General features: G+C 40.3%; 1 protein-coding gene across 9 annotated transcripts in view; it reads left to right on the forward strand.

Moving 5' to 3' along the window:
• Nucleotides 1–26,537, forward strand: part of ENOX1 (ecto-NOX disulfide-thiol exchanger 1) — a 381,250-nt gene that overhangs the window by 270,972 nt on the left and 83,741 nt on the right. For 8 of the 9 annotated variants that reach the window (XM_026853212.1, XM_026853203.1, XM_026853269.1 and 5 more), the window contains 4 exons: nucleotides 3,567–3,740; nucleotides 5,478–5,684; nucleotides 12,336–12,569; nucleotides 25,588–25,800. In XM_026853212.1, coding sequence (XP_026709013.1) covers nucleotides 3,567–3,740; nucleotides 5,478–5,684; nucleotides 12,336–12,569; nucleotides 25,588–25,800 — 828 coding nt within the window. Of the gene's footprint in view, nucleotides 1–2,301; nucleotides 2,378–3,566; nucleotides 3,741–5,477; nucleotides 5,685–12,335; nucleotides 12,570–25,587; nucleotides 25,801–26,537 lie in introns of those variants that run through there. The other variant, XM_026853277.1, reaches the window with a different exon arrangement.

Below are 26,537 nucleotides of genomic sequence, written 5' to 3' on the forward strand. Positions count from 1 at the left end.
TTATGCCAGGATGTGGAGCAGACTGCGGTGGTGGTGCTGATGAATGATCATCTCCTGTCCCTAGACAAGAGCTATATATCCAATTTCTATTATTGCACCACTCAGTAGCATTAATATAATTAAACTTGGAATTTTTCTGGATCCTATCACAGATGTGGCAAATTTATTGACTTTCATTTCCAGTGACTTTATCAGTTCCTTTCTCTCTGCACCACAGAGTCCAGACCAGTATTTCCTTTGGATATCCCATCTGGAGGGTCTCTTCATGGTTTGTCAGCAATATACAGGTGGCATGCATCAGCTTCTCTGTAGAGGCAAGTGCCACCATTCTCTTTGAAGATGTGAAGATCTTCACTGTTCAGAAATCTAGCTGTATTTTCCATCATTGCAATGCATAATAATAGTTTTTAGTATCCAGAGAATGATTTTCATTTCCAGGATGCTCTGCAAATGGTACCTGTGCATCCTCTCAGTGCTCATGCGATGTATGAAAACATTTCATTCTCGATTTATACATTTTGGGAAACTGAAACAACTTATTCAAGAGGACAGAGAAAGTAAACCTGGTCCTGGTTAGAAGCTGTTCATGCCTTCAGTAGTCTTGCTATTGACCTTAGTGGGGTTTAGATTAGTGTCTGGAAGATATGGAATTAGATTTCAAGAGTTATTGACTGAGTCCTCTTCAGTACACCTCAGTACAGTCACCTTCTGGAGGCATGGAGTTCTAGCCCACCTAGAAGGATGTTTCATGAGTGTTGGTCCCCAGCACTCTGCTTGTGCTCTTGTAGATTGATTCCAGTGATAAAAGAAACTGATGACAAAGCCATGTACTTATTTAACACAGATGAAGTTACTTACAAAGACACATTTCCTTGGATGTGGCAGAAATTAATGGCAAATAATATTCTTCCACTTAAATCACAAACTTTTTATTGGCATGCAACCTAAAAGATCTCCCAGCTCCCTTTCAATGCCATGCTTGCAGTGTTTGTGGACATGAATTTCCTTATTGCCATCTCCCTTAGGTTTGTTTTTCTCTGTATCTGCCAAAGGAATATTCAGAAAACTGTACCTTATTGAAACCTGCCATCTTTGCTTTGGGTGAGAGCATGTGTCTCTGATTTGGGCAGCGTTTGCTGTTGTTTCAGTTTGCTACTCCTGTAGAGAAGCTGAAATGTATGTAGTAATTGCCTTAAAGAGAGAACAGCAGTGGTTAAATACAACTTGTGGTAGTATTTGCCAGATGATGATGTTTCTCCTTGCCCGCCATGTGGGGCCTGGAAGATGCATAAGGGACAGGGAGAACTTGCCCATCTGTCCGTCTTCTTGTACATTTCCACCTGCTCCATGCTTGCCTCAGAATGCTGTGCCTCTACTATGGATATTGGATTTAATATGAAATTTCTCTTATCTGGCTAGGACTGTAACTGACCCTACATACAGAGGGATGGACGAGATGCCTTGCTTGGCATCTTTCCAGTGCCAGTTTTCCTTGATCCTAGGAGAGGACCAGTATGACACAGTGTGTGGAGCGCTATGGCGGAGCTCTGCAGGCTGCTTTAGCAGCGAGTGGTAATGATGGACTTCCACTCGCAGCAGGATAGTGCTGCACTGGATGGCCTGCTGTGACTGTCAAAAGTCTGACTTTTAAAGATGAGGTCAAGTAAATTAGCATAGCCTAAGGTCTTCTTTGAATTGTATGTTGCCCTTTCACCTCTGACTTTATCTCCCAGCATTCACTAGCCATGAATATTTAATAAGGCCACCACTGCATCCCATGGAATAAATGACAGGCTCCAAGTTTCAAAGCTGAATCTGAAAAGCAATGCATATACATGGATATTGAAAGAAAAGCATCACAACCAAAGAAAATCCTTTTTCATAAGCCCACTTATTAAAAGGAAGTAATGTAATATCATGAGTTTTCATTAATACTGGTCTTCAGTAAGCCTAAAGCAAATCCTTGCTTGCTATGCGCTTGCTACGCTTGTTGTACAGAGCTGTCTGAAAGTGTTGAAGGCTCACAGTCAGACCGTGGAGAGCAGGGAGTGTGCAGCTGAGATAGATATGAGCTCTATTGGAGTAGAGGTTCTCAATCCTCAGTTTTCTTTCCCATGATTATGGATGTTTCACAGGAATAATAATGCTAACTTTCAGCCCCCACAGAGTGCTTTACACCTGCAAAGTGCTATAAAAATGTGAGCTAATCCTCCCCGGTAAATGAGTATTATTGTACCTGCTTTGCAGATGCAGAAATTAAGATATAGAAAGGTCATTAGGCTGACCCAGGATTACATGGCTTCTCAGCAGCAGATTTAAGATGAAGAAATAGGCCTCCCTGGTCATGTTCCATTGATCATGTTGTCTTGTAGCAAATGTAGCTCAAATTTCCTAAATATTTATATATACATGCTTAAAAATACTAGAGAAGAAGTTGTCTCCCTCTTTGCTTCTTCAAAATAAACAAGCTCCCAAACTACCATACCTCGTGTTTACATGTATCATTAGATACTTTTGAATTGCTAGTCAGAAAACTCAGCAGAAAACCCATGGAACACCAAAGTAACTCTATTATTTTAAATAATTAATGATGCCAAATAGCAGCAGTGTTATGCCAACAAAAAGTTCGGTCTCTCAAAATATTTTATTCATTATGCCTCAAGAAACCCAAAGCCTTGTTTTTAACGAAAGCAAATTTCAGAAGTTGGCTCTCAGTTCATCTGAAACATCTGCTTATTACAATTCTTGGTGTTACAGCACTGGTGCTCCCCAGTAAATCTTTCAGCTTTAAATAATATGTATGGAAGTCTTGGCAAAGAGATCAGGAAGGAAAAAGGGTAACGTTTGCCAAATATGCATTTTACTTTATGGGCTGTAGTAGTATATTTTAATAATACATGTGTTGAAGAGTATGTACTAATCCTATTAAATAACAGGACAAGAAGGAATTCATTCCAAGGTTCAAAAAGACCCCATTCTACACAGCTGAAACTTCAGATTCCAGGGTGAAATGGTTAGAAGTCTTGGCTAACTACACTTCTATAAAACAGCCAGAAATGGATCTTTCTCTACTATTTGTAAATCAGGGTCACTTATATGAGAAGGCTATGTTGTGACAAATCTGTCTGACAATTAGATGGAGAGGGCATATCGATGTTAAATTATATTCTTTGTATGCTCTGGTCAGAAGGGAATGTAAACAACACAGTAGCATTATGAAACAGAAAATTGCATTCCTAGATAATAACAGATATTCATTGTGTATGGTTTTACGCTTTAATGTGCTGTGTTTCACTCAGTCATATTAATATTTCAAATTATGTAACATTCCCTTCTTTATGCATAGTTCTTTTTTTTTCACTGAAAATTCATCTCCCTCTCCCTCTTCTTCTCTTGTCCCTATTGCTCTGCCTTTTCCCTTCTTCCATTTTTCCTTTTCCCTTCTTTTTTTTTTAACAATGATGCTTGGGGGGAAAAAAAGCCTAAAGCAAAACCGTCTGTGCAAGAAAATAGTAACAAGTAGTTTCAAGATTTATAAGCCAGGATTTTATGTTATATATTTACAGATTCAATCTGTGTACCAGGCTTTGATCCAAGCCTTAGCATGATGACTGGAATCACTCCGATTAACCCAATGATACCAGGCATGGGGTTAGTGCCACCACCACCACCAACAGATGTGCCTGTAGTCAAAGAAATAATTCACTGCAAAAGCTGCACTCTCTTCCCTCCAAACCCAAGTAAGTGGATCTGATGATAGAATGTTATTTTCCTAGATACATTGCATGAAATATTTTTCATCTAATAAAAATTACAGGTTTTAAATAGAGTGTAGGCAAGTATGGTGTTTCCTTCTAAAGTCTACTCTGTGTGTAAAGCATGGTATGGTATCAGAGCTTATGTATTCACCTCTGTAAGGTTGTGTAAAAACACCTATACAGTTTGTACACAAAAAGAAAAAATTACTTAAACAAAGCTAACAGAGCCTGAAGATCCACACTTCTCATAGCAGCAATCTATCTTTCCTGTAGATCAGAAGATCACAAAATATATCGATTATACATACACACGGCTGACCATCGCCGTGCTCCCCTTCAGGTTCCCCCAGTTACATGGGATCAATCTGGTCTTGTGCCCCTGAACACAGCACCTTGCACCCAAATGCTGACTAGCTCCGGTCCCTCCCTGGGGGAGATGGAGCAAAAGGGGGACTACAGCTCCTGTCTTGCCATTTTTTGGAGGGCAGCATGGCAGATTAATTCCTTCTCTTTGAGAGAAGGGACCAGACTTCCTTCTGCCCCTTATGGGACTTGGTGCAAAGGGAAGATTCTTCCCACTGAGCCACCAGCTCAGGCATAAAGCCTGATTTTGTGTATGTTAACCCCAGGAGTTTAGTTTCAGAGCCATCAGACCAGCAGCTTTCGCTATCACTGTGAAGACAAATAAGAAAATAAAGCAAATAGTCTGGTGCTCTGGATTTGCAGTGTATCCAGATCATGGTTTAATCAACCTGGCCGTGTATTTGAATATGTATATATTTTAAGGTTGTAACCCCATTTACTGTGTTAAAGGGCTAAAAACCTAAATCATATCAATCAGATTCCTTCTTAGAGAATTACTTTTAGAGAAATGCTCTAGCAATCTACATATAAACAAGGTGAAGTGTCATGACAGAGTATATTTTTTATACAGCCTTCAAAAATTTAGTAGTTTCCTGATTTAAGTGTGTATATTCTGTATATATATACATATATATGTAAAAATAACATTTCTAGCCACCCCACCTCATGAACACTTGTAAACAGCGAGGTTATCCTTCCTGTGTGCTGGCGTCCGCTCCATTATCTGGCAACAAGACAAAACAGATAACCAGCAGAGCATTTTCATCATGCTGTCACTTCATCGTGCTTCCCACTTTGTTTTTTTGTTTGCTGTGTTCCTGTACTCTGAGACAGAAATGAAACTATGCTAAGACCAGGGAAAGGTGTCGAGCCCAAGTGCCCAGGGTGTATGCAGCATGGACTTGCTTGCAGAGGGCCCACACACTTGGCGAGTGTGGCGTGACAGGTGCGAGCCAGAGATGGTAAAGTTCAGGCTTTTGAATATACTGCACCAGTGCTTGAGATCTGTGCTTGGGGTCAAATCAGTTGCAGAAGCTCCCCTGCTTTGAAACAGAATATTTTCTATTTTTGGTGTGACTGTGCAGGGAAAAGAAAGCTCCTTTTATACCTTACTGTCTGTCCTGGAGAACAACCCAGAGTGGCAGGAATTAATGTCTGAAACACCACCTAAAACTTGAAAAAGTTTAGAGTCAAGTAATCGTTTTTGGACAGTCTCTGCAATATTCAATTATTTTGCTTCTCCCTCTTTCCCACCTCCATGCTATGTTGCTGTCCAGAACTGATTAGGGGAATGAATAGAGCCAATGGATCAAAAGGCAAATTTTGTTTTCCAATGTGATTTCTGTTTTGACTTAGATCTTCCACCACCTTCAACAAGAGAGAGACCTCCTGGGTGTAAAACAGTGTTTGTTGGAGGATTACCAGAAAACGCAACGGAGGAAATTATTCAGGAAGTCTTTGAGCAGTGTGGAGATATAACAGCAATTCGGAAAAGCAAGAAGAATTTTTGTCACATTCGTTTTGCAGAGGAGTTCATGGTTGATAAAGCCATTTACCTTTCTGGTACTTCACATTCTTTAATGGATTTTCCTTGCTTCTCATTTGTATTTTGTGATGCTAATGTTTGCTTATTTTCTTAGCTTTTATCTCAGCAAGTCTTTCTTGAGCTCAGTGGCTGTAGCTTGGAGTGGCAAGGGGCAATTCTGTATTTCTGTGTCTGCCAAGATTGTGCATGGTTTTGTATGTTGCTTACCCAGGAGCAATTTCCTGCTATCCCACAACAACGCAACAGATTCTGAAATTCACTACAGAACAATCTTATTTTCGATTTACACAGGTTTATATAGTTTTGCTCACAGGTTGTGGAAAGAGGAGGGCACTAGGCCAGGAACACTGCTGTTTTCCAGTGCCAATTTTCTGGTAGGCTGGTAATTTCACTGGCATATTTTTATAGATTTGCAGTGCAGTCTGAGTAAAGTCTGCTTCTATGTGTACATGTGTTCAGCTACTGCATGGGTTAGATTCTTAGCCCCACCTGTAGGCTACGTCTCTTGCCTCTGAGGACAACAAAAGCCACAGAAACCCATGCGTCAAATTTCAGAATCTCTTTTGCTTTCCAACAAAGGAACAGACAAAAAAGCCCTCTTAACTCACAGGCAAAAAAAAAAAAAAAAAGAAAGAAGAAAAACTATGAAAAAATTTCTGCTTTCACATATCAGGCTTCAGTGACTGTCAGTGTTCTCTTAAGGTTACAGGCTCCTCCGTATGAGGGTTGGCTTCCTAATTGAGCCCTTCTCCACCTTTCTGAGCTGGATCCCAGCCCTTGTATGTATTTGTCTTCACAGGCTGGTTCATGTCTCTTTCTGGGTCCTGGGGAGACCCACGAGTGTTGTTTTGCCCCCAGAAGTGTAGGATAACACTTTCACCTCACTTGCAAGATATTCTTAAACAAGAGCCAAGGACTGCTCCTTGGCCAAGACGAGCTGACACAGACTGGCTTACAGCCACGCGTTCTGTGTAGGATGACCTCGAAGGGACCCACTAGGATCATCCAAAATGGAGCCTGGGAGGCAGCTAATGATCAGGGATATCTTGTTTGAGCTTCTACCCTGACCATCTTCTCTTTAGCAGTAAGGACATAACTCCAGTGTCCTGTAGGTGTTCATAGGAAGCTCACACAGTTAGAAATAAGTGGTCTTTCACATCACCATCAACTACCTCTTAAAATGAAAAAAAGAAAGAAAAGAAAGTATCAGAACTTTTGAAATATGTGGGTTTGTGTTTTGGTTGGGGGTTTTTTTGTTGTTTTTTTTTGTTTGGTTTTTTTTTTTTTTTTTCCCTAACTTGGCTGCTTGCTTTAAATATCTGTTGGAAATGATACAGAAAATTGTGAGTTTTATGAGGTCTATATAAAGACTTCTTTGAAATATTGCTGTATTTTCAGGTTTCTTCCAGATCTTCATTCCACTATCTTTTTTTCTTCCTGTCTTTTTTTTTTTTTATTTATTTTCAATTCTTTTCTTCTTCCCTCTTCATCCTCTCTTCCCAGTTTCCATCCTTCCTGTTTATTTGTTTATTCACATTATGCTGTAGTTCACTGGAACAGATTACAGGCATCACAGTAATAAAAAGCAGTAGCACATTTCCCAGCTTCCAACTTGTGTCTAGGGAGCCCCATCTCCACAAGTAATGGAGCAGAGGAGGGGCATGCTAGGTTTGATAGGAGCTGGTATTACTGTATATGATAGTGGCAAGAAGGAGAGCAAAGAAAAGCCCAGAAACGTACAGGCTTCCACCCTGGGCCAGACCCAGTGTCCCTCTAGCTCAGTTTCCTGCTTCTCGGCAGTTGACTGCACCCTTACTTCACTCCAAGTCAAGTCTTATTTTATTTTTGTATGTCTTAAATCCCGGAGGGCCAGATTTGATGATTAGAGATAGGAAATTGCCTGTGCTCCTGTGAGTCCTCATTCATAACATACTAGAGTGTGTATTCAGAATAACGGAAATGAGCAAAGATGGAGATGATAGATTCCCTTCCTCATCCTTCTTCATCCTGAATTTTCTGCCGGTTTATTTCCAAGTTCCTGATTGATCCTTCCTTCTTCCGTTTCCTTTTGTCACAGTTGCACTTCTGTCTACGCTTCCTCCTACCGTCTGCTCCACAGCCTCCCTCCCCATCTGTCTTTTCCTCCACAGCTTTTCTTTCTTCTAAAGTGTTGTACATGTATCTCTGATCAGATCAGGGAAAGAACCAGTGGAGCTGATAGGGAGGAGGAAAAAAAAGCAGGGGTACACGGCAGCCCACTTTCACTTCTTTTCACCAGTGCTGAACTCTGCAGATGAAAGAAGGAACACTGATTGTCCCTCCACCACTGCAGAACAGGGAGGTCTGGCATTAGGCAGAGGCATGTTTTATTTGTACTGAAATATTGGTGGTTTTTAACCAGTCTTTATTCCATTTGCAAACATAATGTATTCTGAAATAGTGAGGCTAAAGCATATTGTTAAGGTGGTTTCTTTTCCCTGTAAGAGACATACAAACAGAATTTGTGGTTAATATAGTGTGTGTGTTATATTAGGGGAAAGTCATGCCTTTGATATCATTAATATAATGATAATTTTGTCTACCTAATCAGTTTTATCTGTCTACCCCATCTAATCTCATCAAACTTTGTATTTATCCCATGCTTATCATCAGAACAGTACAAGTGATTACGAAATCCATCAAGTAGTTTAATCACTGATTTTTCTTTCCTTTCTCTTCCCAAGTAGATGTATATGAAAAGGAGACTGGGAGGTGGGTAGAAGACTATGATAAAAAAGTTGAGGAGGTGTGGTTTTCATTTAGGCCCCTTTGATCTCCTGAAAAACAGACTTTCTACAATCGACATACCAGCCCATGAGAAAGCTCTTTCTCCAAACTGCGTGTACTTTACTCTTGTGGCTGACAATTCAGTAACACCTGCAAATATTGTTGGCCTTAGAATTGAAAATATGGGACAAAAATGTGTCTTGAGACAGACCTGTTTATACCCCAAAAGCCTGTGTATGCATTTTTACTGTGCTGATATTTTCCCCTTTGGGTTTCCATTTAGTACGGTGTACTGGTTTTATTTTATGTTCTTGTTGATCATCATCAACACTCTGCTCTAGATCCCCAGTTAGAGAGCAGCTATTGGCCAGTCCCCAATATAGCAACACTCAAAGGTAAGTCAAGCCACAGTTCTGACTAGACTGTGATATGGAAATACTGTGTTTGATTTTTATTTAGCACCCTCATTAATTTTTCCTGTTGCTTCTCCTTTAAAGTGAGGATCTTGGCAAGTTCTCAAAGTCTTTTCCTCTGCCATTGTGTGTGCAACTGAAATCAAAAACAACAAGCCAGGCACGCAGTTACTGCTAGCTGCTGCAGTCCTGAGCAAAGAGATGGGGAAAAGGGTCTGTGAAGGCAATTCATTGCCCATGAATGAGGGGGAGACAATGGCAGGTCGTTCTCTCATACATACAAATACCTTTGAACATCAATAAGGAGCCAAAGAGCGAGCCTCCCAGCTACGCCGCAGCTCAAAGTTGCCAACCCAGATGGGTGCCTGGGGATCCCATATATAAAATAAGACCTGCCAGTTGTGAACCCCTTGCTACACAGCGTCTTGCTGGGTATGAACCCATCAAGTAGTCTGTTCTTCACTGGCCGTACCATTGGTCCTGTAGTGTCTGCAGAGCCTTATTTAGGATGGTGCAGGAAGCCATGCCAAAGGAGTTCACTGTTTTTCTTCAGGGAAAGTTACCAGGCCAACCTGATCTGAGTTTGAAGTTGACCCTGCTCTGAGAAAGGGATTGGACTAGGTGACATCCAAGATCCCTTCTGACCCAGGTTATTCTGTTTCTGTGCTGGTAGAAACCACCTGGCTGGCTGAACACCTTCAGTCTTAAGAGTTAAAGCAGTCAGATTCATGGGCAGTTTCAAAAATCTGTTATTTTGGAGACCCTTAAACTGGATACCTAAAGGGAACCATTTGCCAGGGTACTGTGTTTTAATCTGCAGTTTACACTGTTCAGTGGTTGGGGTTTTTTGCATTATCCCCATTTACTTCAAATATGAGGGCCACTTTAACAAAACTCAGCTTTGCTGGTGCACACACAACCTGTAGATACACAGTCCCTTTCATTAGCTCTTTATTCAGATTAAGTGGGGCTTTGAGGTCCACAAGAGTTTTGCGTTGTGCGGTGCTATGTATCTCACTCTCTTGACACCCAGTGGGCTCCTGCCAGGGGAGATAAAAGATGGGAGGAGAGGAAAAGAGATTGTGTCTTCCTGAAAAGTACAGCCCAGCTGGGAGATCTAATTTTAGGTTCATGAGTTCTGGCACCTTGGCAGTGTCCTTTCACATTGCTGATAATGCTGTTTTGACCCAGAGCAATCACAGTTTGAGGAATGCAGCTGGTGAGTCAGACTGGGGGGTTAACATTTGCCATGGTTATCGGGGTAGATGCACTGCTGACCTCTTTTGGCTGACCCCTCTGCCTACACCTCTGTGGATAAAACTATGTAATTGCTTCTTCATTAGTTCAGGGCCCAGCTCTGAAAGGTTACCCACACTCTTCTTCTGTTATGTATCACTGAATATGGTGTATCTGTAACACCTCCCTCCAACACCTTGTGACTAGAGCAACATATATGATCAGAAACAGCCTTCTGGGGAAAAAAAAATAGTGTTTACTTCTCTAGACAAGAGAAAGCAGAGCAAAATAAAGGGGGCTTTAAAATAACAACCACCTCATTTGCCTCTCTTGTAATATTCAGTTCCACTTCACCTCAAGCTCATGAACCTTGGAGACCAGATTTGGTAAGTTCCATGGAAGTCTTTGATGCTTTCTGGCTTTGAAGGACCTCTGAAACACTTAGCTCAAGTTTTTCACCTGGGTTTGGGCTCCTTTCAGGAAAATGAAAGTCACACCTCTTCCCCACTAACAGGCTACTTAGCTGAAATCTACAAGCTGTTTGAAAGGAAAATGTCAAATCAAAAGGCACATGGATTGGTTTTTTTGGAAGGATCACTACATATATGGATATTTAAAGACTTTGAAGTGATTGTCTCATATGCACTGTAGAACAGACAGTCTGTTGTGTTCATACAGCAGGATGTTTTTCCAGCAGTAAAACAAACAGAGTATGCCTAGATATGCATTTTTTGCAAAGAAACTCTTAATCTACTACAAAAGTCTTAGCTTTGCTGTCCCTGGAGGGAGTTCAAAACTGAGTTTTAACTGTGATGGTGACGTGCTGAAGCTCTTCAAACCACAGGCAAGCCATGAGACTGAAAGGCACATTCTCTTGGATTGCTGTTCAAAAGCAGCAAACACCATTTTTCCTGCCATTTTGAACAGGCCTTTCCTGATGCTGGAGTTGTTATGCAGTGGTTGTAGTAATGTGTGTTCCTGAAGAGCCTTCTATGTGCTAGCTCAACATAGAGTTCATCCCCGCAGCATCCCATGATTTGAGAAGTTTCTGCTGGGCTGTTCTGATTCTGAGGCTACTGAATTGGGTTGGCATGGAGAAATTAGAGCTAGTCCTGTGAAGACTAATTAATTTTACCTGCATCTGAAGGCTCCGTTTGCAGCTTTCTGTGTAGTGTTTTCTCACACTTCCTCTGAATCGTCATTTTAAAAGTTAGAGAAGCTGTTCTGCGAGTATCTTTCAGCCTTGTAAATAAAACTCAAAAAAAAAAAAAAAAGGTGCCCAGCATATGTTCTTCCACAGTATGGTCACGAAAAGCTCCTTTTATAGCTTTAGCATGATTTGTTTGTCCTCTGACAGCAGTCAAGGGGGTTAGTTCAGAGCAGGGCCCTGTTGTACTGCTGTTTAGCGCCTGACTTAAAGCCCCTGCAGTCTGCTAGCTTTAGCATAAAATACAATTATGAATATGTAGAACATCACAAAAGATGAGGCACAACGAGTTTCATTATTTGTTCTGAAAGGGGTCTTGCAAATGTCTCATAAATCCATCCACACTTTTAAAATTACTTTAAAGAACGCCGAACTCAATTCATTTGTAGGTGATTTATGTTTGCTGCCAGATTATTTCCAGTGGGGGACTGGGAAGTAATGTTTGCAATTGTAAAGCCTCAAAATTTGAGATCTAGCGTCAAATGCAGTTATGCCACCACCCTCTTTGTGGCACAGGAATTTATGTAGCACAATTTTCTCATTCATCTGTAGTCATGATTTTTATAAAATTCAGCCTTTTCCCATACTTCCAATTCCTTCGGCGGGCTGGAGAAAAGCACTAAACTGTACATGATCCCAACAGGATCAGGGGAAGAAGGACTCTACATTCAGACCAAACCAGATATTTTTTTAGTGGGTTTTTAAAATTTATTTTATTTAGCTGTCCTTTGCACTTATAAAGGTTGGGAGTATCAAGTAAAAAGAAAATACATTTTTTGAGAGACTTCTAAACAGAAATGTAGATTTTGTACGCTTGGGTCAACTTTTCAGCTCATATACTATGTTGATAGGTGATGCAGAAAATTGCGAGGAAAAATGTGTGGATGAATATTTTATCTTCCTGTGAAAACACAACGATCAATAGATCCTGCATAGATATGTGGGAATCTGTTAATGTACATTTTTACTTAGCTGCACTTGAGATAAAAAAAGAGAAAAATAAGCTAAGAAGTCCTACAACAGTTAGTTCTGCTTGTTGATTTCAGGTTACCGCATGAGATTAGGATCTAGCACAGACAAAAAGGATTCAGGTCGCCTTCATGTTGATTTTGCTCAGGCAAGAGATGACTTTTATGAATGGGAATGCAAACAAAGAATGCTGGCCAGAGAAGAACGCCACAGACGCAAAATGGAAGAAGACAGACTGCGCCCTCCTTCTCCTCCAGCAATAATGCATTATTCTGAACACGAAGCTGCTTTACTGGCTGAGAAATTGAAAGGTAAGCAGCATTTGATACTTTTCAATGTATTATTCCTTAAGAGCAGGAGCCATCCAGAAGTCAGAGCAGGGGAGCTGATTTCTTTCCGATGTATTTCATTACTTGCCCTGTTAGCTTTCCCCCATTCCTCTGCCATTTCTATGCCAATGGTAATGATACTCACCCACCTGCTATGAAATGTGTAATGTCTGTTCATCTACCTGTTCTTTAACAGCTAAAACACAACCTTTGGAATACTACACTAGGGTTTTTTTCTGTTCAGTTGCTGTCATCATCTGCCTTGGAAATACTCTCATAATAAGAAAACCTGTTGCAAACATCCTTCATATTAAAGGCCTGATACTTAAAATGTCTTTATCACTTGACTGATATGTTACTACAGTACATACATGCGACTGTCCCAATTCCTGGCATTTAAATTGCCGTCATGAGCTGCATTTTAACATGCCCTTCAGATGCAGTGGGTACAACTTATCACTGACACACACCATCCATTCTTTCATTCCCTCTTTAGGGTTAGAATTACTTGTGTAAGATAGCTTCTTGTTTTGGTATGTGTTTGCTTGCTTGGATTTTTTTTCTAGGTACACTTACCAAGTTACTATTTTTCAAGGATTCAGCTTGAAGATTCCTGTCTTTAATAGTTAACAGAGAAAGTAAGAAGCAAATAAATAAAATTATTCATGGTAAAGAAATTTTTTAAAAGATCAAACAAACAACTCCTCATAGCCCTCAGAGTTGTATTTGTTTTCGTTAAGTGTTTAATAATTATGTCTGGCATTCTTTCCCCACGTGGGAGCCAAGCACGTTACTGTACTGTGTGCCAGGTCACAAGAAACTGTGATTCTTGCCACTGTTTCAGAATTATCCAGATTAGACTTAGCCTATCTATCTGTCAACACAGTGGCCTCGGTTCTAACTATGAAACATGTTTGGGAAGCTGAAGAAGGACAGTACAAAGTGTTGCATCCTTGGAGCATGGAGCAGAGATGCACCCTACTGTCTCTCTGAGTACTGCATTGGTCACTGTTAGTTGTCACTGTTACCTTGGTCTGTTATTAGTTTGGCTGACAGATACTCTCACACATACACTCCTCTATTAAATAATTCATTAAGTAACTGTGAGATTGGTAGAATATTCCAGATGAATTGAGAGACCAGAAGCTAAGGAGGAAAGTGGCCCAAATATCAGAATTTTTAATTCTTACCTAGCTTTCAATCCAGTTCCTCTAGAGGTTATACAATACAGTACAGAGTTTTAGATACATCTGTTCCCAGAATCTGTTTTCAGTTGAATGTTTTAGGATATAATCCTTTATAGGGAAGTTTTTCTTTATGTAGTAAGGCCTAGAGTTTTCCTGAACTAAGCCAGAAAATGCAAGAAGTCTGGACAATTTCTTCCGTATGGCTAGCCATTGCTTGGGGCAACTGAATGTGGGTTTTTGCAAGATGTTTAAGATGTGTATAATTAGAAGAGGTTTTCTTTTAATTCTGGAAAGTTTCCATAGTTAATTAAAACTTATTCCAGGCATTTAGATCTTTCGTTCTCCTGAGGGACATTTGACCAGAGCTTGGTATATATGCACAAGTTTAATATAGAAATATTGTGAGCACGATATAGACCAACACCATGTACATGACTATTTCTCTGGAAGTAAAGATCAACTTTCAGAAACATACAGAAGTAAATATAATAAATTAAGAAACCAAAATAGTAAGTTTATTTTTTATTGGTTAAAAAATAATTAAAATCCAGCAAAATAACATATTGCAATTTTAAAAACTTCACTAATTAGCAATCGCCTTGTAGCAAGATTAATGGCACCAGCCCAGGATCTGTACAGATTGTTGAGGATGGAGAATGCAAAAAGCCCTCTCCTCTCACTGGCCATGAGTTGTCTTCTGTACTAAGTATTCTAGAAAGCAGAGGTAGGGTTCAGTCATTATACTGGTCTGCCTTTAGCTTTCCTATGACATCATAGCCATCTGGAAGGCACTAGGGTAGAATATTATGACCTTCCTTGGGCACTATGGATTCACCACATGACCCCTTTGTGACATCCTAAAAACAGAAGTAAAGCAACACTAGAGAAACATCTTTAACTGGCAGAGGGCAATTCATGTCATCATACATTCACAGGTTAAATGTGGACTTCAGTGAAACTAACGATAGATAGATAGATAGATAGATAGATAGATAGATAGATAGATAGATAGATAGACAGACACACATATTCATAATCACACATATATATAAAACTTGGGGTCAAAATCTCAGGTCTCTGGATATCACCCGATTTACATTGCTGAAAAAGCTTGGACAATTCACCCTAAAGAAAAGAAAGATCAAAATATATCTGCTCTTGGCAGGATTTACCTTGAAAAATTGGGTTTTGAGCAGATGTTTTGCAGTTGTTTTCTTAAGGAAAGTCATGACCTCCCCATGGTACCCGCTTCAAAAGACTCCTGAGCTCTGTTGCCAGCTCATGAGACAGAGCTGCAGGTGCCCAACGTGCAGGTTTCAGCTCCTGCGGTGCCTCCAGAACTTCACTGAGCAACACTAGCTGAAAAGCAAGACAAAATAGCTAAACATCTGTCATCCCAAGACAGTGCTTTGCAGTCACAGATGTAGACAACTTGGTCGAAATCCAAGCAACTTTTGTTGTCAAAATAACCTTGGAAATTCCTGACAGCAAGGAAATCTAACGGGGAGGAGAGATGAACTAGGCTCATCAGCCAGTCCCCTGTTGTGGTGTAGATATTTATTGAGTCTATAACAGAGGTGACAATATCTTTTTTCACCTTCTGCAAACTGCAGCATAAGACTTAAAGAAATCATTGGTTTTGTGTACCAGACTTGGCTGGAAACCTGCCCCAGTGTTGTCAGCTTATTCCTATTCCTCTCATGTGCTGAAGTCAACTGGTAGAGCACTAACTGCTGTGGAGGAGAGTGGGTGAGAGAGTATATAGGATCTTTTATGCTACTTGGAAACAAAAGTTCATTATAAAATTTCAGCCAGCTAGTCTCTACTGGTATGGAGCGTCACAGGAAAAAAAATAATTAGTTTCTCAAAATGCATTGCCTGGTGACTGGGGCTTGGAATTCACTGCATATGAGGCCTTGCATACCTGCAAAAGTATGAGAGTTTATGACTTGCTCTCCATTCCCTGCTCTCTGTAGACGATCCTGATTCCCTTCATATCTGCAAAGAACTTGGTTTGAACACTTGATTTATGCAGAAATAAGGGAAACACATCAAACTGTGGACCAGTGTAGTTTTTCACCACTTTCCATTTCAGACTGTGATGTTTTATGGGTATTTTCATTTTCCTTTTTCCTTTTTAATTTTCCTTTTTTTTTTTTTTTTTTTCTTTCTTCTCCATTAAGGCCTTCAGGATCCTGAAAATTAAATCCTTCATAACTTTTTCCTTGTTGGCAGTGTAGACATTTGTTTCTGCACCTTTCATGTCCTTATCCAAAGGTGTATTCAATTTTTGTTTCTGTAAGGGCCTGTGATGTTGTTCCTCTCCCTCTCTACCTGTTGTGCTTTGTTATTGCCACTCTCCATGGTGGCAGTGACATACTGCCAGAATCTTAGGTGTAGGTCTCATGGATTTGAACCTGTAGCTCTAAAAATATAGGGCTACACTACTAACTCTTATTAAGTAAACATTTTTTGAGCTGCTCTGCATTGATAATTTGTTAGTGATATTCTCTGGTGGTCACAGCCAGAGCCAAAAGGAGAGAAGCCAAGGAGGTGATAGTTGACTTGTCACAAAATGTTGGATTTAAATTTGTTTCATACACTCCCATGAGAGAATCCCATTCTTCATGAGTCCAGCACGTAGAAGGCAGAAGAGCCCTGTGCCTGGATTATCAGAATTAAATGAGCTCCAGCATTCAAACTAGATGGGTAACATTGGAATAACATGAGCTCCTTCTCATACCAGGCCTATGCCAATCAGTTTTAGGTTTGTACCACACATTTTAGGTTTGAAAGCTCATTGGGAAAATAACACTACTATTTAATTTTGCATGACAAGTTATTTTTGTTTGTTTATTGGTTTTGGTTTTTTGGGGTTTTTTAATTGACCTTCCAAACTGCTAAAGTAGATGTGAAGGAAAAAAGCAAGATAAAAAATAGGTTCAATTTGTTTAAAATTATAAAGTAAATTTCACTTTTTCAAAAGGTACTCTTTAAATCTACTTTTTTGATCCAAATATTCAAAAATTTGTCATGACATTGCAAATAGTTTCATCAAACCATTGTCTTATTGCCACAAAATAAGATAACAGCTAAGCTTAACTCAGGTTAATGAAACTTCTGGCCTCCTTTCTGACATCTTCCTGCCGTAGGTAAAAATCTGTGTTTCCTTGAGGAAGTATCTCAATAAATTAATATATGTGAATTCTGGGAAACCAAGGTTTTATTACAGTAAAGTGTAAATGTGAATTGCCTCCTTAAATAGCCTTTAAGAATAAACCCTGATTTCTCAAACGAGTAGAATATTGTGTCTTCTGCTATTACATTACAAAAATGTTACCTTCTTATCTTTTGGTTCATTGCAGCATTTTGTTTGGTGTGTGTCTTTGAGATTTTAATTCCTCGGTATTAAATCAGATGCATTATTACTGCACAGTGAGATGTGTCAGTAGATATTTGGGATTAAATTTGCATACTCTGACATCTGTTTTCCTGGGTGCTTTATAAACATTTGAGTAATGTGATGCCCAGAACAGCACACAACTGGTGATAGGCTGAACCTTTTATCATTAAGTGGAACACTGCTCTGTCAGGTGCATTGGAACAAAACATTTTAATCTGTGTGCTTATGACATTTTCGTTTCAAAGCAGAATTCTGAACATTATGGTTTTCTTAATTCAAGCATATCTGTACCTAATGGTATCATCTTCAGAAATCACTTCTTGCAAATAAGCTCCTTTAAAAATACTAAATCTGTCTTATTTGCTGCAGGTAGCTAAGTAGATCCACCATATATATAACAAAGACATTTCTTTATATCTGAGTATCTGGTTTTTAAATATTTTGAGCAAAGGAGACATAAATATCTGCACATTATATACAATACCCTGGAATTTACCTCCCTTTTAAATACAGTGTTTCTTTATGAGCACAGGAAAGTTATTCATGTAGTTTTCTATTTAAAAAAATATAATTTGAAAAATTGAGAAGCAGCTTCTTTGCCAGGCACTGTATTATCCCCTGAAGAGAGAACAGATTGGAAATTTAAATAAATAGATGGCAGTTACAGTAGAATGAACTAACGGGGGATGCATCTTGTGCAAGATTCAGGTAACATCAAGCCTGACAATCTCAACCCTTACACATTGTTTGAAATATAAACAACATTTAATTGCTTGGGAGATAGGATATTTCACTGAGAAGAAAACCACGCGGCTTTCATTATCACTCTGCACTTGAGAGCCAGACTTGTGGAGCTCTGCAGAAGCAGTGCAGTTATCCAGAGAGGCAAGTCTCACACAGAAAGGATCGAATTCAGTGCAGGGCTACGTCAGAAGGGGAGGCAAAGCTGAGATCCTCCAAACAGACCCAATGAATGCCAGGTTTAACTGCTGCTGAAAGACTCCAGACCTTTTTTTAGCACAATCTTTTTTTATTAGTAGTATATCAGGACAGAGCCCTACAACAGACATGTTTCGACGCTTAAACGTCAAATCTGTTCACTCACCCTTCCCAGTTTTAGATCATCATTTTCTCCTTCCTTCTTCCATATGCTGCTGACATCTGCTGTGACACAATACATCTGGCTCCAAGAGCCTCGCGCAAGGGCTGTGAGCAGGCATGGTGCAAGGGCACTTTTGTCTGCTGGCAGAAGAACATAAGATGGGTTCAGCTATCAGCAGCCTGCTAACCCAATTCCCTGGGCACCACCTTCTGAGAGCCTGAAAGAAGTGCATTCACTGTTAAGTGTGTTACTAAAAGTGTCCTCCCTCACCTAATCTGTATTGTATCAATGCAAATTTTAGGGTTTTAATATAAACCCACTCGATTAAATGTACTGCACTGCAAAATGACTCAAGTTAATTACCATGAGCTGGGAAATTGTAGCTTATGGATCTGAAAGTTTGTGGTGTGATTTTTGAGAAATAGGGAGGAAACTCAATACCCTCATAATTACTTTTTATTGGAAATAATGGCATCAGCAGGATAAGATAATGGATTTCTGTATCTCACATGAAACACCCACCTCTGGAAGAATCTTGTGTGATTTAATTTGGAAGAAGGAGTTTGATGATACAGGAAGGGGAGAGTACCTTTCTATTGGGTTTGCATGGCAAGGTTTTCTTAGTGGAGGGCTACAGGGATGGCTTCTGTGAGAAGTTGCTAGAAGCTTCCCCCATGCCCGATAGAGCCAATGTCAGATGGCTCCAAGATAGACCCACTGCTGGACAAGGCTGAGCCCATCAGTGATGGTGGTAGCGCCTCTGGAATAACTTATTAAATAAGAGGAAGGAGAAAACTGCACAACTGGATCCAGCGAGAGGAGTGAGAGCAACAGCTGTGCAGACACCGAGGTCAGTGAAGAAGGAGGGGCAGGAGGTGCTCCAGGCACGGGAGCAGGTTCCCCTGCAGCCCGTGGGGCAGCCCGTGGTGAGGCAGCTGTGCCCCTGCAGCCCACGGAGGGTAACGGGGGAGCAGATCTACACCTGCAGCCCGGGGAGGAGCCCACGCAGGAGCAGGCAGATGCCCAAAGGAGGCTGTGACCCCACGGGAAGCCCACATCAGGCTGTGGACCTGTGGAGAGAGGAGCCCATACTGGAGCAATTTGCTGATAGGACTTGTGACCCCCTGGGGGACCCACGCTGGAGCAGGTTTGCTGGGCAGGACTTGTGACCCCCTGGGGGACCCACGCTGGAGCAGCCTGTTCCTGAAGGACTGAACCCTGTGGGAGTGACCCACACTGGAGCAGTTCGTGAAGAGCTGCAGCCCATGGGAAGGACTCACATTAGAGAAGTTCGAGGACTGTCTCCCGAGGGAGGGACCCCACAATGGAGCAGGGGAAGAGTGTGAGGGTCCTCCCCCTGAGGAGGAAGGAGCAGGAGAAACAACGAGTGATGAGCTAACTGATCACAACCCCCATCCTCTTCCTCCCTGCACCACTGCTGGGGAGGAGGTGGAGGATTCAGGAGCAAAGTATTTAGGAGCAAAGTTAAACCAAGGAAGAAGATGTGGGAGGAGGGTGTTTTTAAGATTTGGTTTTATTTCTCATTATCCTACTCTTATTTGATTGGTAATAAATTAAATTAATTTCCCCAAGCCAAGTCTGTTTTGCCTGTGGCAGTAATTGGTGAATGATCTCTCCCTGTTCTTATCTTGACCCACAAGCCTTTTGTTTTATTTTCTCTCCCCTGTCCTGCTGAGGAGGGGAGTGATAAAGTGGCTTTGGTGGGCATCTGGCATCCAGCCAGGGTCAACCCACCACAACCTTTTATTAAATGCATATGCATATTTTTATCAAATCTAGTCTCAGTTAGTCATTTATTACATAACTGGGAAAAGTTTCTTGGTTATAGCATACAGTTAAGACTATTTAAGAAATAGTAAGGTGGATATTAATCATTCTTTTAAAGAACCCTTTGGCAGTAAGAATTTGTATTCCTTGATTCTCACTTATTATGCAGCGCCATTGGGTTAAAAATGTTATTAATCCCAAAAGTACAAGACTGATGTGTGGGTTGCATGGCACAATTATATAAGGTATTTGAGCAGGAAAAAAAGAAGGTGAGGGTAGTAGCTGAAGAGTTGTGTTTCTAGGTCAGTGGCAGGCACTCTGTGCAGGAGAAGCTCTTAAGCTGAGAGAAAAATAGGTCTTCATTGTGGCACCAAAAGTGGCGTGTGCTGGGAAGCAAATTGTTCCTGATGCACAGGGGAACTGGACTGAACCTGCTGATGAGAGGTTAGTAAACCTTTTCCCTGACCTGATTCACCCACAGCAGTCCCCTACTGTGGTTTATTATTTTTTGTATTGAATCTAGTGTTTGTAGGTTAGAAATCTTAGTTATAGTGTAATAAGTTATTAAATCAGAAGTCAGATTAACAGTAACCTTGGCAATACATCCTCCTCTGGCTGAAGTTATATGGAGTGAGTAAGTTTGCTTTCTGAACTGACCTCTACCACTTTCCTGTAATAGCTGAACTGGGCCCAGTATGACAAATTGGAATTGGAGTGAGACCAGCTGATCAGCTCCAGGCAGATCTGGGGGCAGTGTAACCATGAGCAAAGGGGTAGTGCTGAGCAGGCGGGGATGAGGCAGGGGACATCTCTTCCTGCGGCACAGCTACAGCTGACAAAGGACAGGCTGTCCGTCAGAGGCAAATAGATGGGACATATCGCATGACTCTTGTCCCTTCTCGCAGTCATTCTGAGTGCTCACAAGAATACCTTCAAGGGGTGTTTGTTAACTGTATTTCTACTTGTCAGTGCAGAGTTTAGCATAAAGGCACACCCGTCCCTTCCCATCTTACAGAAGAGCCAGAGAAAAATGAGGTCATTAATGCAACCTAAAACATATGCAGCCAGGACAGGAGCTTTCTAGGTATAGTCATTAAGACAAAGAACAACAGCTCTGTCTTTTCAGCATCTCCTTGGAAGCCTAGGAGATTGCATTAGGGGAGCAAAATTAGGGACAAGAGATAGTACATGCTGACTCTGGACAGTGCCGTAGCCCATAGGACAACATAGAAGGATTTCTGTGATGTAGACAGCTACAGGTGTTACTATCTCAGATTACTTTTCAGTTATCTCAGATACTTCTCAAACATTTGAGAAAGCCCAGGGTTGGAAGATACTAAGGAGGCTAAAAGCAACTGTATCCCAGTGTTTGATCTCATCCTAGCTAGAGTCAGTCTCAAAATGCAGAAATATGAAGTTAGCTATGTATGCAATACATCTATAAATGTAAAAATTATAGTAATAAGTGTTTAAATGCCTGACTTTAGAGTGATAAATTAGTCTGTCTTCTAAGGCTAAGGCCTTAGACACTGTCACCCAGGTTGTGAAAGAATCTTATGAAGGTGCTCAACATTAAGAGATAAATAGTTGCAACATTTCAGATTACCCTGAGCTGAATTATGCCCTATGTTACATCAGGGAACCTCCATAAATTGGAATTAAAATCTGTTTCCAACACCTTTTCCCAGTATATAATTTTATAGCGGTTCTTGTCATACCTTTTTCTATTAAAAAGTTTATTCCAGTTGGGTTTACTTAGAGGTGGTCAAATTACAAGCAGAAAAATGTAAAACATTTGTTAAAAATTGTTCTTTTTTTTTTTTTTTTTTAATAGAAATATCCCTGTTGACTATTTCCCGGACGACTCTAGGGATGCATTTTCTTTTCTTTATTTTTCATTTGATCTAAGTTGTGAGCTAGGATTTAAGTGCCAAATATCTTTAGTTGATATTAGAGGAATTTGAAATATCTCTAGAGGCCTGTGATTGAGTCTAGCAGCACCTGGAAATCTCTATTGACAGACACCCAGCAAGCCATCCTCAGTAGATGGGTAATATTAAAACAACATAGTGTGCATCACAGCTTGCAGTGTAACTGAGAACCCAACACAAGTACACAAATGCTGGATAGGTGTTCTGTAACTGGTGCACTTGACCAAATGTAGATGTCTGTTTCAGACATCTGTTGCATATGAACAGGTCACCCCAGGCTCCCTTTACAGCCAGTTGAGGGAAGCAGGCACTTCTGGGGTTCACCTCGCCCTCAGACAGCTAAAACAGGATTGACAAAGCCTGTCCAACAAGTGTCCATCTCTTTCCAATGACGGTATCAGAACCCTGCAGTTGCTAAATCAGGAGTTGAAATAATGGAGATAAATTCTACCTTATTTACTTAAAACATTCTGTAAATTGGAGGAGAAAAACACTTTGAGTGTGAGGAATAATTTGCCACATGCTTATTTTAAAAGAATAGTTACATATGGGAGCATGTCTTATTTAAAGGAATTTATTTTAAGAGTATGTTTTTAAAGAGTGTATATTTATGTGCATCATACTGCAAGGGAATAATTTGCAACAGAATTAAGAGTTTTGTTTTATTTTTTTAATGAATGGCTGCAATCATAAGGCAGTTCTTGCTCTGCTTAAATTAGATTCCATTGCTGCATTTCTTCTACTATTTATCTACTAAATAAAAAATAAATGAACACTATGGTATAAAAATATGATTTTTTAAGTGAACCTCTGATTGCTCAGAAAGAGTCACTGTATTCTGGATGAAGAAAATTAATTCATGGTGAGTTACCTTATTCCAGTCACTGAGTAGTCAACTCAGGAATATAAGTTAGAAATGAAGGTGGAATCAGGAAATTTTAAAACTGTAGAGAAAAGATTTTATTAACTAATGTGCTCCTGTTGTGCATATATTACCCTCTAGCATTTTTTAATGTATCTTCTAATTATGTTATCAATTAAGATGCTGCTGTTTACCAATGAAAGGATTTTTTCCTGCTAGTACAGAGATATGAATTAACTATAACAGGCCCACAGAGCACTGCATCTCCCTGGAAGTACAGTATGCTGAAAACAGGTTTTCAGCATGTCCTTTTAAATGGGTTGAATCTATGTGGCAGGAGGATGGCGTGTTTATGAACATCCCTTACAGACACCAACTGTGCCTGATAAAAACAAAGAAAGGGGAGGGGTGTTTAATTTCATATAGACTCTATAACAAAACAACACAGATGTGTACTGCGGAGAGATTAAAGTGGGAAAAAGGGAGAATGTTTCTGGGCAACTGATTTTCCTGATGCATCTCTTTGAAACATTCTGCACACTGTCTCTTCACAGGTCACAGTGTACCTCTTCAGAGGTGCTTCTATGTATCATTTCTCCCAACTTTGCTGTTCATATCTTGACCTAGATTGAATGGGATAATTTACTCTAAATGGTACTTCAGTGTTGGGTGATAAATTATGTGTTGTGATATAGATAATGATGTCTACAAGGAAAAAAGAGGAACATTCAGCTGTTGTTACTCTCTACTCACAATCGGCCACATCCTTGGCATTAACAGGCTAGTGCCATCAGCAGGGTGACCTGACTGTACAGACTGTTGGAAATTGCATGCTAACATTGCCAGAAGCCATTACAGGTTATTCTTATTGACTACTGTAATTATAATAAACATTATGTTCCAGGGATGAGTTCTTGGCTGTATTGGATCCATGACATCCGGCTCTTGTGCATTTCAACTGGCTGAAGATTTTTTAGCGTTTAGATTATCCAAGTGCTTTCTTGCAATGAAGAGACTTTGCACTAGTTTTGTTTACATTTGTCTTTTCTGAGGCCCATATTCAGCCAACCTCACTCATCAGAGCCACTTAATACATACCTGACACATACGTATCCAGCAAAGCTTGGAAGTGGATTCAAGGGGACAATGTAGAAAGAAAAGGTGCTCATCTGACTCTTCCTCCCCAGAGACACTTAATGAATGATGATGAATCACACGTTAATGTAAAGTCACAACAGATATATCATCATACATACAAAGGGAGGGTGTTATGATGCTCTTATTTTGCAGATTTTTTCAGGGATCTTGGTGAACATGCCTATCCAGCTGTGGAGAGCAAATCCTATTGCTGTAGCTGAAAGCACGTTTCAGTTAATAAGATGTTAAAGATCGGCAGTGTAAAATCTATTCTTCACAGGCTGTGGGCACAGAGCATGTCACTAGTCCTCTCTGTACTTTAGGCTCCTTGCCTTTTAGGGAAGTGATTACTGGTTCAGAATAAAAGGCCAAATAGTCACTTAAGAATTAGTATTTCATTATTCTTTGTACATGGAAAGCAGAGTCTTACAAACTATGTCCCGCATTTCTGTATCCTGTAACACAGTTGGCTGGATTTAATATTTTCCAATTTTCATTTGAAGTGTCTTTTGGTTATAACTATACTACTTCTCCCCACCATAACTGTATACCTTTTTCCTGTAGAAAGTTATACCTACCATCAAAATATATATAGAGAAATCTAACCAACAAGGACTAGATGAAATATTTAAAATTATTTGTTGGGAAACAGAAGTTTTATAGAATAAAATCCTGGGGAAGAAATGAGATTGAATTGCACAAAAATGATTCCACAGGAAGACACTCTGTTGTAATAACGTTTTCTTGCAGTTCAGCCTAAATGGGACTTAAAAAGAAATGTGTCCTCTTAATCCTGATGAAGCCAGAAGTGTAATGGATGCTGCGCTAAGAGTCTTCTGAGGAAGCTGAGAGCACTGTCAGAGGAAAGAAGATTACTTGGGGAGGGAGTGCACAAAATCTAGCCACCAGTTTTGGCGATCTTTCTGCAGAGAAATATAACTTTAGTTACCTGAATGGTAAACATAAAGCTGTAATCCAGGTGCTTGCCTGGATTCGTCTGGAATCCTGTAAAAAAATATGTAAATCGAAACACAAATAATACGAAACAAATAGAGACACATCATCTGTTCAAAGCAGTTCCTTGTAATTAATCAGAGCTTTGAGGAGGAATTGTTCAGCCTTGTCATTGTTCATTAATTAAGAATGTGATAGTGAAATCTGTCGACAAAAGTGTGACTGAGCCCAAGCTCCAGGACTGAGCTTTTGGCCAAGGAGATTAATGCAGACACATTTCATTTCCTCAGTGGCTCCAGTAACACAGAGGTCTCCTCACTCCCACTGTAAGGTCATTCCGTATCACTAAACAGCTTAAGGGAGATGTTGTGAAAGCAGGGAGTCAGGCCAGAGGGAAGGGAGAGTGTGCTTTTTGTTGTGAGAAAGCTATTAAAATAAGCAGAAGGCAAGATTTATGTATCTTCACATGGCAGTATTGCCTTCCTACATCTGATAGAACAAAGGACCCCAAAGTTACCCAAAATGATATGTTGCAAGGAAGATTTATGGTGATTTTAATGTGACACGGAGCAGAAAATGTGTTCTCGGCAGGATATATATGCCTGCAGTTTAAAACCTGTGCTTTGATTGTTCTAGATGATAGCAAGTTTTCAGAGGCCATCACAGTGCTGCTTACCTGGATTGAGCGAGGTGAGGTGAATCGTCGCTCTGCAAACCAATTTTATTCGATGGTGCAGTCAGCCAACAGCCACGTCCGCCGGCTCATGAACGAAAAGGCCGCTCATGAGCAAGAAATGGAGCAAGCCAAGGAGAGTTTCAAAAATGCCTTAACAGGGATCCTCACTCAATGTAAGTAACTCCCTTTGTCCAGTGTTGTTGTAGTGATGGTGGTGGTGGTGGTAGTGGTTTTTTTAATCATTTTGTTTGTTTGGGGGTAAGTAGTTGCAATGCAGTCATATTCTACTTCATATCCTATCCCATACTCTATGGCAATTTGGAGGAACAAGGACCATTCCTAAGAGCTTATTTCTCAAGGTGAGCAAAGTTTCAGTAGTTTTTTTATTAATAGATGAAGATGTGCTCTATGCATAATGTCTACTGTTGTGTAGACATAACACTTCAGGAACGGACCAGACAGAAGCCTCCCTGCTCCGAGCAAAGATAATGCTTTTGTGAAGAGAAGTGATATGTAGCCTGTGCGTTGCAGCTAATTAACCAGGCCAATTACAGAATAGAGGACAATTAAGTTATATTTTTAGCCTGGGTTTAGGTAAAAGGAAGTAGGATTCAGCAACTTCTAGGGATATATTCACAGCATACAGGCCACCCCCACAGTAGAGGAATATGCTATATTGCTTCTGGCATCAGGGCTGCTTGGCTGATACAATGCCAGTATTAATTTGGCAGATAAGCTGCCTTAAATATTTAGTGCTGGCAGCTATTTCCTTAGTACAGAAATATAATCAATGAAGTTACCTTAATGAGGTTCCTATATAAGACAATAATTGGGATACTTGCCTAGCAGTGTTCTTCAAAAGGGAGGGGAGAGGAGAGGAGAGGAGAGGAGAGGCTGTCTCTTATACACA

Source organism: Athene cunicularia, assembly GCF_003259725.1.
Source record: "Athene cunicularia isolate RWA chromosome 1 unlocalized genomic scaffold, athCun1 chr1_part1, whole genome shotgun sequence".
NCBI classification, from domain to species: Eukaryota; Metazoa; Chordata; class Aves; order Strigiformes; family Strigidae; genus Athene; species Athene cunicularia.